Here is a 17,115-nt window from a genome sequence, read left to right as displayed (position 1 = left end):
CTCACAATTATCTTTAGTCCAGGTGCACCCAAGGATGTTTTCCTGCCAAGAGCTTTCTCTTTTCATTAATAAATGTATTATTTATTCATCTGACAGTTGTTTGCTGCAGGACTGTTAGACAGTGTCCTGAAGTTAAGCAGATGGTTTCCGAATACTGGCCTGTAATAGCGTGAATAAAAAGGTCTCTCATTTCTAATGATTATTGAGCCGTATGAAAGGGGCAGATTGGTTATCAGTACTTTTCTTGATATTAATGACAGTCTCTGTGTGATCCACTGTCCAGTCACTTAAAAACACAGAAAATTAAAAGTGGTTCTAAAGGCAGAAATGTTTTTTATTTTGTTACTCCAACATTTCATAATCCTGATACAGTATGTGCCTGCTGTACCATGTACTATTATTTAGAAGTCTCCTGTTCTCTTTGTATTGCTTCCTTTGTGTAAAAATCACTGGTGATCCTGCCACTCTTCCGTTTTTCTATTAAAAACTGACCACACCAAGCAGGAGAACACACTATGGTCAGTTCTCTAGCTATGCTGGGAACTCAGCCTACTCTCCTTCAATGATCAGACTTGTCCTGACATGCCCCCTCCCCACGCACAGCCATTCACTGGGAAGATCAGTGTACTGCTGTTTCTCCTCCTCCAGCTCTTGTGCAGCTGAGAACAGAGGGAATGTTAGTAACTACTTATAAAAAAGGTAATTCATACTTTTTTTTTTTATCTATACACAATTTAAAACTGAATTGGTGGTTTTACAAGGTAATCATTTACAATCACTTTAAGGTAAAAAAAATCTTTCTGCAAACAGCCCCCCCCCCCCCCAAAATACTTACCTGATCTTGATCTGGCGATGTGCACTACAGCAGAGGCTCTCCCTGCTCTCTCCCTCATTGGCTCAGACACAGCAGCGGTAGCCAATGACCAGTAAGGAGGGAGTGAGGGATGGGGCTTGAGAGTGAACATGCACGAGTGCCCCCATAGCAACCTGCTTGCTATGGGGGCACTTGGAGCCAGGAATGCCATCAGGGGACCCGAGAAGAGGAGGATTGGGGTTGCTCTGTGCAAAACCACTGCACAGAGCATATAACATGTTTGTTATTTAAAAAAATAAAATGTAATCCTTTACAATCATTTTAAAGAAAAGCAAAGTGGTATTATAAACCATAAAATAAGTGGACATTTCCCTTATAAGGCATTCAATTACTCATTGCAACATTTGAATGTTGGCCATCCATAGGCTTCAGTGTTCCATTATACTTTTCCCAGCCACATTTCTCTGAGATGACACATTGCTACACATCATTTAAAGTGTATCTAAATCCAAGAACAAGAATGTACTATAGAGTGCCTTGAAAAAGTATTCATACCCCTTGAAATGTTCCACATTTAGTCATTTTATAACCAAAAACCTAAATATATTTTATTGGGATTTTATGTGATAGACCAACATAAGGTGGCACATAATTGTAAAGTAGAAGAAAAATGATAAATGTTTTTCAAAATTGTTTACAAATAAATATGTGAAAAGTGTGGCATGCATTTGTATTCAGGCCGCTTTACTCTACTCTGATACCCTTAACTAAAATCTAGTGGAACCAATTTCCTTTAGGCTCGGTTCACATATATGCGATGCGGGAAGGCTGCGAATTCGCAGCCTTTTCCCGCATCGCACACGCACCCCCGGCAGTTCACACTGCCATATGCGATACGCTGGGGGTGTCAATGTAATCTTAACGACACCCCCAGTTTGATCGCATATCGCAGTGCGATCGTGCAGTTCGCACAGGAGCGGATCGCACAAGTGTGAACCGCTGTGCGATCCGATCCTGATGCGGCTGCAAAAATGCCTCCTGTGCGTGTTTGCACCGGGTGCGATGCGAATTTAGCCATACAAACTGTATGGCTAAACTCGCACCGCACAGCTGATCGCATGTAATGTCGGAGCAGTGCGCTCCAACATTACATGCGAACCCGGCACTCGCAGAAGTGTGAACCGGGTCTTAGAAGTAACCTAATTAGTAAATAGAGTCCACCTGTGTGTATTTTAATCTCAGTATAAATACAGCTGTTCTGTGAAGCCCTCAGAGGTTTGTTAGAGAACCTTAGTGAACAAACAGCGTCATAAAGGCCAAGGAACACACCAGACAGGTCAGGGATAAAGTTGTGGAGAAGTTTAAAGCAGTGTTAGGTTATAAAAATGTATCCCAAGCTTTGAACGTCTCACTGAGCACTGTTCAGTCCATCATCTGAAAATGGAAAGAGTATGGCACAACTGCAAACCTACCAAGACATTGACGTCCAAGAGAGCATTAATCAGAGAAGCAGCCAAGAGGCCCATGGTAACACTGGAGGAGCTGCAGAGATCCACAGCTCAGGTGGGAGAATCTGTCCACAGGACAACTATTAGTCGTGCACTCCATAAATCTGGCCTTTATCGAAGAGTGGCAAGAAGAAAGCCATTGTTGAAAGAAGTCCCATTTGCAGTTTTCGAAAAAGCCATGAAGGTGCTCTGGTCAGATGAGACCAAAATTGAACTTTTGGGCCTAAAAGCAAAACGCTATGTGTGGCGAAAAACCAACAGTGCACCTCACCCTGAACACACCATCCCCACCGTGAAACATGGTGGTGGCAACATCAATAAAATAAAAAATAAATGTAAAATTGTTCAATTTTTGTTGGTCTAGGTGGCAACATCATAATGTGGGGATGCTTTTCTACAGGGACAGGGAAGCTGGTCAGAGTTGATGGGAAGATGGATGGAGCCAAATACAGGGCAATCTTAAAAGAAAACCTGTTAGAGACTGCAAAAGACTTGAGACTGGAGCAGAGGTTCACCTTCCAGCGGGACAACGAACCTAAACATACAGCCAGAACTACAATGGAATGGCTTAGATCAAAGCATATTTGTGTGTTAGAATGGCCCAGTCAAGACTTGAATATTGCTGTTAACAGACGCTCTCCATCCAAACTGACAAAGCTTGAGCTATTTTGCAGAGAAGAATGGGCAAAAATGTCACTCTCTAGATTTGCAAAGCTGGTAGAGACCTACCCAAAAAGACTTGCAGCTGTAATTGCAGAGAAAAGTGGTTCTAAAAAGTATTGACTTAGGGGGGCTGAATACAAATGCACACCACACTTTTCACATATCTATTTGTAAAAAAAATTTGAAAACCATCATTTTCTTCCACTTCACAATTATGTGCCACTTTGTGTTGGTCTATCACATTAAATCCCAAAAAATTTACGTTTTGGTGGTAACATGACAAAATGTGGCAAATTTCAAGGGGTATGAATACTTTTTCAAGGCACTGTAGTGAAGCGTACCAGCACTTTAATTTTCTGGCTGCATTTCTTTTTCTTTTTCACGCTTTTGTCTTTAACTTTACCTGGTGATCCTGCCAATAGCACACTTCCTGTCCTAAGGTGACAACACTCTTTCACTGTACACTATATCTGTACGAACAGTACTGTCACCCTAGGACAGATTTGGATAACATAACATCCCCCTTTAGCTTCATAACATAGGAGGGAGGTGTTCTGAAATTCACAGGTGGCAACCTGAGCAGGATAGGTAAGAGTGCACAGGATGGAGGATAGCACTGGACTTTTGGCAGGACCCCTTTTTTTTTTACTTTAAGTGTTACTAAACCCTGAACAGTAAAATCTGTATATGCAGTAAAGCACGTTTGTTATACTCACTGTGGAACCTAAAGGAATTATTCCTCCCTGTTGTGTAAAATTGGTTGTTTGATCCTGTCTTCTCTGATCTTCCCCTTCTTTCACTGTCCCCAAGCCATCTGCTGATAGTACATGGCCTAGGAGGCACTTTGTACATGCTCATTTTGGTGTGTATTGCTATTTTTTTTTTTTTTGGGGGGGGGGGGTGCATGTGAACAGAATAGGGCAAATCAGCACTGTTCAGACAGAGGGTCAGAGGCCATGCAGCCTCATAGGACAGTCAGAGGAGAATGAGAGCTGCTCCTACAAGCTTTAACCAGTGCTCGACCGGTCACTGATGGAAGTCAAAAGACTGCTATATACTGTTGATGAGAATAGGTATTTAGCAGTTTATATTTACTATAATAATTGCATTTTAATGTTCTGTGTACTGTGGTAGACCAGTTATAGTGAATGCAGGTTCTTGGGTTTAGTAACACTTCAAACATTTGTTATCCTGTTTACCCATTTTTTAATTTAGGCACCCCTGTCAGAAATAATACAGTTGCCTGGCCTTTTACTAATGTTCACTGCTTACAACAAAATATAGTAGACTGGCTGATTGGAAAGTGAAGTAAAAGCAGCAATGAGAATCTCTATGATCTCTCCTTCAATCATTAACCTCTATTTGTTAGCTCTGCAGCACAATGCAATCCAGTTAGGAAATATTGTGCAGTGCAATCCCTTCCTCTCCCAGATTGTACAGATTGAGCTTTTCAAAATACATACTAGCTATTGATAATGATTATGGATGGAATAAATGGGAGTCCTTTACCTTGGCGTACACTTACAAGCAACCCTAAGTGTGTTCTCATCCTTTGAATTTCCAATGTTAATAAGCCTGGGCCACTATGAACCAGTTGCTGCTGAAGTTTGCACTTCCCCATTACTGAATAACATTTTGCTTTCTGTCTCCTTGGCACACATCTTGAGAAGAACAGCTGAGGGTTGTTTATGAAATAAGAAGCATGTGCGCCTAATGATGGATTAATAGAAGGTCACTCACAGGACTGTATACTTTCTTATCCAGCAAGAGCATATACCAATTATGTTGTTTGGGCTTAAAGCAATTAAATCATCCAGGAAATTTAAATATATGTCACTAGAGAACTGAAGACCTTCTATTACATTTTTATTTCACCCTCTTTATTTTTTTTTTTTTTTTTAATTATTACAAGATAATTCCACCCAAAATAAACTCTGTGCTCTGATCAGTTAACCCACAAATAACCTTGGCAGTCCTGACACCAAAATCAGTGTCAACCGCATGACCAATAGTATCATCAGTCTATACTGTAAACTAAATGAATACATTTGGAGTGAAAAAGGAATAAATGAGACCACCTTGATATGGCTGTGATCTGTGACAGAAGCTAGAAATGATAGTGCCGATATCCCACCAATGGAAAGTTTTCTAAAGATGATGGAAGCCTTCACATTTATCCAAAACTTAAAGCCTAAACCTTTATTAGTCAACTTAGATGGGGTTGATAAACTAAAGGTGTAAAGATATTACTTACCAAAGTGAAAGTTCACTTTGCAAAATAAATGTTCAATGTGCTTAAAGCGGAGTTCCGGCCTAAAATACCTTTTTTAACTAAAAATACCCCTATAATACCAATCCATCGCCCTTTACAGAACCGCTATTCTCATACTTATAAGGTGTACAGTATTGGATTTTAGTCAAAATCTTACTTTTAAAAACGCTGTCTGGGCGTGGCCATCTTGGATGTGGGCATCTGAAGCTGCAGTGTAATCTGCTGTGTCCTTCTTCCTGATTCCAGGGAGTGTTCTGGGAGTTCTTCCTGATTCCAGCCTCCTGGGAGTGATGACAAACAGCTCCCAGGATGCAGTGCAAAGGCAGAAGTGATGTCAGTGGCCGTGGCCACAGAGGGGGGAGAAGGAGGAAGTACAATCAAAAATGCCCTGAATAAAAGGTTAGGGACCACCGAAAAAAATTGAAAATGCCCAATTGTTGATCAGCATAGCGAGCACTCCAGGAATCACTAAAGTTGCAAAATAGGCCGGAACTCCACTTTATTAAATAATGTGAGCTGTGTTTACTTCAGTCACCCAATCGCATGAATTAAAATATCATGTTTTTTTTCCTTGCACATAATTGGATATTCCTGGTGGATACAGCTTCACCTTACTTACTAGGATCAGTGAACTTGATTGACTTGAACATCTAATACTTTTGTAATAAATCCTTGTTTTTATATAATAGATGTATTCATCCCCCAATAAGGGGCAAACATTTTTAAAATGTTAGCGTAGGAAAGTCTGGTAGCCATTAATGCTATTTGAGTTCTATATTAAGGGTAGGAGAAACCTACAGATGTTATGAGATTATCTCTAGTTAACTTAATGCTTCACCTATCACCTTTTGCATCTGAATGATATAATCTAATCTATTAAAAAAGATTTTATTGTTACGCCACATCCCTGAAGCAAGGGAATGAAAGGGATGAATTGAAGGAGCTACTAGGCATTGTCTGCTATTGTATGCTGAGGTCTTCATGATAATGAAAGCAGTAAGTACATGCTTATAATTGCAAACAAGAAGATAAAGCTCAGAGATGATTGGGCTATGTGTGTTGCATTTGTATACATTAGTACCCTTGGATAAATGCTTCCTTTTTAATTTACTATGATATAACTAAAATGTAAAATGGCAGCTTGTTTTAAAGCGATTACCCTAACCAACCATCTTGTTTTAGGAATAAAATTACTGCAGATGTCATCATCATTACAATGTTCATATCAGCTTTCAGTATAAAAACGGTATAAATACCTGTTCTTTTGAAGGCGCAAGGAGTTCTTCGATCATCATACTGTCCCGAGCGAAGGAGCTCCTGTTCAGTGTGTAGGACCTATCCGAACTGAAGGAGCGGAGGCTGTTGTTGCATTTACAATAAACCACAGTACACGCAGATGACAATGAAATGGATGAAGAAAAACAAAACACAAAGGAAGAATGAATGCAGCTTCCAGGGCAAAATGGAATATGATAAAAATAAATTTGATCACTGACACACAGAAATGGTGAAGTAGGAAGGAGTTTAAATAATTTTTATTTTTGTATCATAAATGTGAGAGATAATCATTATCTTTTGGTGAACCTTACAAAAGAAAACATAGATATAGCTGTATTCAAGCTCATGTCATTCAACTGTATAGTGTAGTTTGATTTCAGATTGAACCCTGGAAGATACATGAAAGGCAAAACTCAAACCAAAACCTATAACTAAAACACAAACCAAACTCAGTTCAAACCAAACATCCACCAAGACACCCTCGCTCCAGTCAAAGAGACTACATGCAGTTCAAAGGTAATTCATCAGAGCAGTGGCAAAATAATGGCATTAAGACGGTTTGAACACATGAAGTTAACAGCACAAATAAATAGTTTAATACAGCTAATTAACAATGATCTGCATGAATATTTCAGTGGCAGAGCAAAGAAAGACAAGTGTAATAAGAAATGGAAGCCTGTCGGAATTAGGCAATCTGGCTGGTTAGTGCAAGGCTATCATCTGTTGAGCATTGGTTGGAACTTTTAGGGACAACAGGCAATAGGAATGAAAAGCCCCAAATGAATCTTGCATCTAGTCAAACGTCATTGGTGAAGAGAGAAGGTCTGTTTATGGTTTTACTGGGAGGGTGTGGGTTGGACACACTGATGTTGAGCCTGAGGGTGGGGGGCTGTGATCCTTTATTTGAGGGCCTAGGAAACTGTAACAATCTATGTTATTCTACAATGTCTTTTTTTATCTGTATTGGCCAATATACCTTACACAAGCATACTTTCTTCTACGCAAATTTAATAAGTAAAGCCTCGTACACGATCGTTGGCCGAGTGATCGGCCGTCTTTTGTCCAGTGTTGTTGTGTTGGTTGAAATGTGCTCTAGACTGCACACAAATTTTGTCGGCCAACAACAACCAACTGCAGAAGTGATGTCATGTTCTGGTTTACTTTCCGTGTGTTTTTTCTTCTCTGAGCATGCCCAGTCTTGCTCATCACATTTTTGTCTGCCGAAATCTGTACTGACTGAAGAACAATCGGCCATTCTGGTGACGGCCAACAAAAATTTTATAGCATGCACACCAGATTTTGTTTGGCCGAAAAGTCAGTCGGTTGTCAGAGGCAACATACTAACAAGCCGACAATCGACCGATCGGACGTTGGCCGAAAATTCACGGCCAACAATCGTTGCGTGTGTACGAGGCTTAAGCCTGTCCAACAGCAGCTTTTTTGGGTTTAGCTTTACAAAGCATTGAGGAGCAATGCAACTGCTTATATTATATGCCTTTTCAAATTATTTTAAGGGTCCTTTCACACGAGAGGTGCCCTCAGTGGACTCCATTTTTCTCAGTGGGGATCGGTGAATGACAGCTCCATCTCTGCTTACTTTGCAGAGAAGAGCTGTCAGACCGCCTGTCCATTTTCATCCGATCCCATTCGTTCCGATTCTCCAGACGGATGGAAAATAGGGTTTCCATCCATCCAGATTTCACAGACAGGATCGGATTGGATAGCAGTGGGTGTCAGCTGACATGTCTCCACGGACATCCACAGCTCCATAGAGGTACATGGAGCATCCGATCAGGTCCACCTGAAAAACTGACAGGCGGACCTTATCGGAAAGCCCCCGTGAAAGGGGCCTAAGTCTTTTTAGAGAATCTTGACTCGCATTCTCCAATTGCATCAGTTTATACATCCACACTGTGGAGATAACCACTGAGTAAGTTTTACTTGGGGAAAAACTTAAAGTTCAATTGAACCTTTAGACCCCGTTCAGACAGGGGCGACGCAAGTTGCTGGGGCGACCTGTGAAGTCGCGGTACACAGCGTGCACCGCGGCCTCGGCGCGACATGCATGGACTTCATATCATTGAAGTCAATGCAAGTTGCCTCCAGGTCTCCCCAAAGTAGTACAGGACCCTTTTTCTAAGTCGGAGCGACTTGTGTCGCTCCTATTAGAACGGGTCCTGTACTATTTAATGGCGAGCGACCCAACGCGACTTGTCAGGCGACCAAGTCGCCTGACAAGTCGCGCTAGTGTGAATGGGGTCTCAGTTTTCATTCCCTAAATATATGACAGGTGCATCAAAACAAAAGATGTTCAATGTCTTACAGCTTGCTTTCTTTCTAAAGCAGCCACAATCAGAGTAGAAAGGTCTGTGTTCTGCCAGAATACTACAAAGTGGGACCCTTGCTCTCTCTGAATAAGCAATAATTTCTCTGCAGAAATCGAACACATTGCCAGTTAAAGTCAGAGCTCCCCAATTAGCATGGATCAGGGGTTTGCAGACATATAGGTCTGATTTAAAAGGCAGTGTTTTTTAGACCTCTGAAGAGAGACCATTGCTTACACACAGAGATTAAAGGTCACCCTCTACAGCTGCTGGCAGAAAACAGGCCTTTCTACTTAGGCTATAGTTGCTTTAGACATAAACAAACTGACATTGAATGCCTTTTGTTTTGATGCACCTAGGATGTATTAAAGAGGTTGTAAACTCGTTCAGAAAATTTTTTTTTTTTACAACCTGCAAGAGAAAGACATAATGAGCTAGTATGCATCGCATACTAGCTCATTATGAAATACTTACCTTAGAACGAGCCCCCGCCGTGCCACTTTCTTACCTGTATGATGGGCGACATGTTCAGTCGCCCGTCTTCCGGGATCGCGGCATCCGGCCATCTGATTGGCTGGAGCCGCGGTGACGTCACTCCCGCGCACGCGCGCGGGAGGCGACGGTCACGGCACGGGGCTCTGAAGGAACGGCACGATCAGCCGTTCCTTCAGAGCGCATGCGCCAGTGACGTCACTGGCTGCATTAAAGGTAAATATCTCCTAAACCGTACATGTTTAGGAGATATTTACAGTACCTATAGGTAAGCCTTATCATAGGCTTACCTATAGGTACAACTTCCTGAGGAGGGTTTACTTCCTCTTTAAGCAGATTTAAACTGGAGTTTCAATTAGGCTTTTAAGTCTCAATATAATTTGAGCAGAGGTTGTCAGGTGCCATCTCCTTATAGCTTCTAGTCTCTTTGCCATCTCTGGGAAACAGTTCCTGGTAAGAATATGCTTGGGGTCACATGAAGACTGGATTTACACAAAATACCTGTCTGATGCATAGGTGATGGTTTCCTAAAAGGGGATAATTCCTGATGTCAAACTTCTTAATATTGAACTATTTGTTGCCGATAATGTTATGGTTCATATACTGACAAGCACTGTTGTGGTGCGTGGTACTTTTCTGTATGCTACCCCTTTTCTATGTTTTACTATTTTGCTGTTTTGTTAAAACTCAATAAAAATTATTGAATACTGAAAGGGGATAATATCACTGTTTGGTTTCTGGGGCAAACAGAAAAGGCTGCTTTAACCCACTTGTTCTGATTGGTATGAAAACGTAATTGAAACATAAAAAGCATAACAAGACAAGTTTTTGATGATGGAAATAAAGAAAATAAATATCACACCACAGCACAATATGAATGAAAATGAGCAAACGTTAAAAAGCAACATGTTGAATGGACTACATGCTTTCTTACCTGACTTTAGGACTATTTTAAAGTAATTTATTATGACAGAGGAAAAGAAAAAAAGTAAGAATAAAAAAAAAAAAATCAGACGCAGTAAATGTAAACGTAGAAATGATCAAACTGTTCAATTATATCTACATGTTATACACAAGTTAATGTGCATTTGTTTGTCAACTTATATACCATTTTTAAATTTTGTTGAGGAAAGATTTCCACAATCTTAGCATATAACATGTAGACTATGATTTGATAAGCAAAATAACACCAAAATAGAAGATAAAATATGAATACGTATATTCGGAAATGATTTGGTATGCATTGCCCAACTGATTAAGTTCTTTACAGATGAAAGAATTGGGTTCTAGAGTTATAAGCTTTAAAAAAAGTTCTTTAAAAGTATATATTTTAATAATTTCAGATCTGTAAACTGTAGAACCCATTCAACGAATGCCTCAAAATTCAAAATAATATTATCACAGCAAGATCATCACCTCCAAATCCTGATGATTTTGGCAGAAGTGGGGGATGATATAGGAGTACTTCAGGCAGAACACAGCAGATACTTTTGGTTGTCACATATTGGAATATTGATTAATACACCTAATATAATGAAGCTATTGGTATCTGCTAAGCCGATAATGCATGAGAAGTCTTCCAATTTCATGCTACATGTCTATCTGAGAATCAATAAAATGAAGTTGCATCATACAAATAGATGTGACCACTATTTGATGTCCTATGGCCATTAAAAAACTCTAGTTAAAAAATGATGCACTCTACAAAAATACTACAGAAGTTATTTTGAAATTTAAAGTAAAAGTGTATTAACTAAATAGCCAAATGAATAAAGCTGGTGCTCTACAGGTGCAATAAAGTACCTGCTCAAACCTTTCCATTGCTGAATGGCAGCAAGGTATGAGGCACAAGTGATAATGTCACATGGCTGCCACAAAGCAGTGCCCAATGTCTGAGCAGCCAGTCACTTTTGAGGGCAGCTTTGTTGTTTTGTCTGGTCTCACAGTAATACACGTTCATATTGTTTTTTTAGTTGGTAATACATTTAACAGCAGGTGGGAGAACCAAAAGGAAGTGAAATTAGCAATAGATTGCTGCTATAGACTTGGAACTGATCAGTTTTACCATAGGCATGTTCTTTACCAGTCAGCATAAGATACGTTTACACAAAATGGCCACTTTTTTAAATTGCTGAGGGGTTGTAACTCTAACAAGTTTTATTAGCTGAACATTTGCCGGACAGAAAACAAACTGCACCGTAATCTAAAATACAGACATTAATCTCCACAAACACACTGCCTTGTTTGTTTCAGGCTTTGAATAAGCTTCACAGAGAATGTGAGGCTGTGTGAGTGTTCGCAAAACTCCAGAGAGTACAGACAGCAATATCTCAGCCCACAGAGTCTTAACAGGCCTGAATTCCACATGTAAAGTGTAATATCCTGATAAATTGATGGGCGTTGGGCTTCTCCAGAGCCATGCAAAAATCATGAGCTATATTATCCTGTAAGACTCTATCCTTCTGCCTGCCAAACTAGTTGGTACGGATCTAGGTTTCTATAGTAAAAACTAAACACACAGAAAATGAAAAATAAAATGGAAAAATGAGTAAAAGTGCTTTTATTATAAAATTTATATTTAAAATCTTTTTTACATTTTCTATGTATGCATGGGGTGCTTTGCTATTTATCAGAACCCTTGGGGACTAGAGCCTTGCAATTCTGAAGTACTGACAGAAAAGGCAAATTTGTCATCAGAAAAATAACATTAAAAATGTTTGTGTGCCTAGGTTTCATATGGCCTTTATGGAAAATAAATGCAAGCCAACCTTTCATAAAACTGTGATCAAGTGTAGGCAGTTGTCTGACTCAGTACTGAGAATGCAGCCTTCATTTATACAGATCTAGTCATCGAGCACTTCTATGCATGGGTGACGGGTAGTAGGATCAACCTACACAGGTTATTTTCAGTCGCATGACTAAAACTGCAAGCATTCAGTCTCTGAACATTAAAGGGTTGCCCTACCCCAAATGATATTTCGTTTTTGATTAAATGTCTGTACTTAAATTAAGTTATTCGCCAATAAGGCACTCCAAACTGGACAGGGGGTGGACGTGGCTGATGCTTCAAGCCAAAAAGTAAAGGTCTCCATGGCACAGTGAAAGTATTCTCAAACCTGCCACAGGGGATACTTTTAAGGATGAGAGGTAATAGCAGACCATGTGGTGCCTAGACAAAGTGCCTAGCAGCACTATGAGATGGTCACAAAAAAGGTTCAGCAAAGTATTTTCACATATGTTTCCACTTTAAAATAAAAGTGTAACTAGCATCAGATGTACTGTATGATTTCATGTTAAGGCCATGCAGGCTAAGTAATGTTTAGGTATAACACGAAAGTGTTACTAATGTATTACTGTTCACAAGGGTCACATTTCTCCCCCTGACTTCATCTGCTTTTCTCTCCAGAGGTACAGTGCCATCTTTGTTCTGCCATAATCTAGGGTCACCTTCAACCAGGATTGAAAAGCTGGCTCAGAGCGGACACAGTAATGTAAGTCCTGGTGGGTGTGCATTTTTTGGCTGTGTGGTTAAACCCTGGGAGTTGGTCAGCTGCTGGTTTTCCAGCATGCACGGCCGGTTTCTGTCAGACCGGCTGCCATACACACAGGCCAAATTTCAGCCGGTTTTTATTGGACCAGCCGATTTCGTCCGACATTCAGCATGTGTGTACTAGGCTTATGATACAATGTTTCAGCTGGGAAAAAGAAGTCAGAGGAAATGCTTCTTGCTGCCTGCAGCAGACTGATGACATAATTTCTGCCTAGGTAGATTCCCCTGCCTGGAGTTTAGACATAGCTTTTTAATGGTAAAAAGGTGAGGAATTATTTAAAAAGGATACTGTTGCTGTAAATTGCATTAGATTGAACATTTATTCACACAGATTTGAAAAGTGACTAAAAGGTTCACTTTAATCTAATAGGTGATTTTAGACATGCAGACAATGAATAGTCACAGATGCTGGAATGAGCCTATAGTATTTAATAGTGAACCTGTAAATACAGATCACATGACTACTCCGTTCCATACTGAAGTCATTCTCAAGCTAAGAGATCAAGGCTCTTGTTTCTGATGCTCATTAACTGATCCTTGCCTTAATTTTCATAGGAACATAATAGTGCATGCCTAAGGAAATGATAAATAGGATTACACTTGGATTGCGGGATTACTCTAATAACACGGCATCATTGAAGGTGTTTAAATTGCTCATCTGCCAAATGTAAAGATTTTCATGGACAAGAGGAGAGTGTGTGCAAAAAGTGATTACTAATTTTGTAAAGTACCAGTCCATTAAAACATTTTACCAACTGCTCACAGTCCACCGCGTCTCTTTGCCAGTTCCTCCATTAGCTTCCGCTCATTCAATGAATAAAATTTAAAATACTAGCAACATCATACAAAGTCATCCAGAACTCTGACCCAAAATACATTGCCAACCTAGTCCAAAATATCACCTATATATTCGTCTCTGCTCTTCCTAAAACCTCTTGCTGTGTAGCCCCCTCTTTACCTCCTTCAATATTTACCTCTAAAACTCCCACAGAGCCTTTCCATCTTCTGGAACTCCCTACCCCAATCTGTCTGGTTATCTGCTATTCGTCTTTAGATGATCCTCATCTCTTTAAAGCAGTGTTCCAGCCTCACCCCCTCCCCCTCCAAAAATTAAAAGTCAGCAGCTACACATACTGTAGCTACTGACTTTTAATATAATGGAGTCCAGTGATGTCAGCACTGCAGCTGATGTTTCCATCAGCTGTCGGGTGCTGCCGCCGCCATTTCCAGTGAGGAAACCTGGCAGTGAAGCATTGCGGCTTCATGGGCGGGTCCCTAATGCGCATGCGCAAAGCTCAGTGGCGGGGGAAGGAGGAGAGGGCCAAACTTCCGAGGTACAGCGATGCAGCGCCATCTCCCGGAAGTGGGGAAGGTTCAAAAACAGGTACCCATTCCCCCCTGAAAGGTGCCAAATGTGGCAGCGGAGGAGGGGGAGGAAGCAAATGAGCGGAAGTTCCACTTTTGGGTGGAACTCCGCTTTTAGGAAGCATATCCTGCCTCCGCTGGACTTTTACTTTCTCCATCAGTTCATTCCTCACAGGTACTTCCTTTTGTATCATTTACCTCTCCCTCTAGATTGTAATCTTTCATAACCCTCTGTCTTGAATAGTATTGTAACTATACTGTCTTTCTTTATTTTGTAACGTGTAGCGCAAACTAGTTGTGCTTTATAAATACTGTATTATAATAATAATTCATTACTACGGGAAAGCTTACTTATGTATTTAAAAGCTAAGGGAGCCTGTGCCAATCTCAGTTTTGACCAGACACTGGTACTAACATGGCTTGCAAAAATGATGATTAGGCAAGACAGTACAGAGGTCAGCAGACTCATTATTTTGTGAACACTATCATTTCTGGACATAATCATACACTTATAAAACTACTGATACAGTGCTTGCAAATGTGTCAGACGTCTAAGTTTCACCTATATCTTTCTAGACAAAGATACACATAGTAGACATTTCCCTGCATGCCTCCTTCCTTGCCATTAGCTGTCCCGGCAGCCTGTAAGTACAGAAAGACATTCACTAAGGCTCCTTGGATTTAAAGGAAGCAAAACTGGTAGCATGAAAAAGAAACCTCATGATGTGGACCTACAGAGAAATAACACATCATGGAAAGCCCTCCTGCTGACCTACTCCATTTATTTACTAGAAATTAAAAGAAGCCCCACAATAATGATCTATCATTTAGAAAACTCTGGTTTGTGCTTCTGCAGTGATTGGTCATGGTTATAATTAGGTGATATTAACTAAAGGGACTCATTGGCAGCTCTGCCTGAACTCTGATCCTTACAGAGATCCCATGACCAATAACTGCGGATTCTTTCACATAGCTGGCCACGGAGTCTAAAGTAGAGTTTTCTGCAAGGCATGTCACCATATCATGGCCTCTTTAGTGTTTGAACATTTAAAGTGGGATAATCAGGAGGACGGAGTACAAGGTGGATAATCTTCACTTGATTTGCATGCCACCACACCTGATTCCTGGCTTCTCTTCTCCCATGGTTTTAGGGTGCATTGACACCCTATGTGTTTTAACATAGGTTTAAAGCATATGATGAGTTATGTACTATTCTTTTGAATGGAGCCATTTTCAAGTTTTAGTGCACTGTGGTCTGCAAAAATGGAATTGACAGTGTGCATTATACAAAAATGAATAGTAGCATGTAAAACTTATTTGTGTGTAATGCACTTTATCATAAAAAATTAAAGGAAGAGAATAATTTCTTAAATGTATTAACATAATTTCCCTTAATATACAGTGCATATAAAATGCACCAAAAAATGCACATAATATGCAATAAACATGCACTGCAAGCAAACCACAGTGAATTAAAAAGCATATAAAATGTCCACGCATGAGTGTTTGAGAACACACACATTTGCAAGTACATAATGTAGATGTGTTTGCATCCTTACAATGGTTAAATATACAAAAAAAAAAAAAGGCAGGTATAGAACACCTTTAATGCACTGTTGTACTGAAAAGCTGCTGACATCTAGTACAGTAATGGTGCTGCAGATGTAATGAGTAGCGACTTTGTGTAGTCATCAGCAGCTTGCCTATGAAGCTCTGCATTGGAGAATCTTATGCAAAAATATTTCTGCTAAACTTCCCCTCACTGTCACGGGATGGGTAAATTTAATTAAAATGATCTGGGCTCCTCAACTACTCTATGTCCTTCACAACTCCCCGATGTGGATACCTGGATACTGGTTTGATAGGATAGACTCCCGGGCACTTATATGGTGGGGTGGGGCGGCTCGGTTGAAGCTCACTACCCTGCAATATCCTAAAGATAGGGGTGGGTTGGCCCTTCCTCATATCCAGATGTACTTTTTTTGCGTCACAGTTACAGCACTTCACGGGCTGGGACCTCCCTTCTTGTGTGGACCCCTCCCGGGCTTTGCTCACACTGTCTGCCTCGGACTACACCTCCTTCTCTTTGATGGAGGTGGGCTTCCCTGAGTTGCCTCCCCACTGCCCTACCTCCCACCTTCTTGTTAGACTATGGAAAGCGGTGAAGCAGAATCTGGGTCTCTCCAGTTTCTTTGCCCATACCCCTCTGTGAAATAATCGTTTCTATGGTGAGGTTGCTAGGCTGGGTTCCTTCCCTGGGTGGATCCGGGCTGGGGTTAAATATTTTTGCCAGGTGTGTGGCCCTGCTATTAAGCCCTTGGCTCGGCTGCGGGCCGAATACCCACAGCTGAGCAATTGTCGATATCAATATATGCGCTTATCTCATGCACTCCGGAGTCAGGGCCGCCATACCCCTCTGAGATTGATTGAATCTCCGTTCTTGGAATCCATTTTTAGGGACAGTGAGAAGAAGGGTATAATTTCTAGAATATACACTACTTTGTTATCCTCTTTACAGGATCCTTCCCTGCTTCCCTGTAGGGCAAAGTGGGAGAGGGATCTTGGCCCCATTGATGGTGACCGCTGGGAACAGATCCTTGAGGTAGGCCCTTTGGTTTCTGTCTCTGTTAGCCATAAACTGTCCCACCTGTTTGTGCTGCACCGCATTTACAGAGCCCCGGCGCAGCTTTATGCGTGGGGTAGACATTCCTCACCCCTATGTCCCAAATGTCATTTACATACCGGTGATTTTATCCATATGCTTTGGAAATGTCCCAAATTGGTGTGATACTGGCAGTTTGTAGTGTCCACTATTAATAGTGTATACCAAGTACAGATTCCGTTGGATC

At 40.8% G+C, this 17,115-nt stretch overlaps 1 protein-coding gene across 41 annotated transcripts in view; it reads right to left on the bottom strand.

The window, feature by feature from the left end:
• Positions 1-17,115, bottom strand: part of ANK3 (ankyrin 3) — a 920,123-nt gene that overhangs the window by 119,308 nt on the left and 783,700 nt on the right. For 40 of the 41 annotated variants that reach the window (XM_082268127.1, XM_082268156.1, XM_082268164.1 and 37 more), the window contains one exon: positions 6,514-6,616. In XM_082268127.1, the coding sequence (XP_082124253.1) occupies positions 6,514-6,616 (103 nt within the window). The remainder of the gene's footprint in view (positions 1-6,513; positions 6,617-17,115) is intronic. The other variant, XM_082268147.1, reaches the window with a different exon arrangement.

Source organism: Pelophylax lessonae, assembly GCF_965119305.1.
Source record: "Pelophylax lessonae genome assembly, chromosome: 9".
Classification (NCBI taxonomy): domain Eukaryota; kingdom Metazoa; phylum Chordata; class Amphibia; order Anura; family Ranidae; genus Pelophylax; species Pelophylax lessonae.
This window is presented reverse-complemented; position numbering and strand designations above follow the sequence as displayed.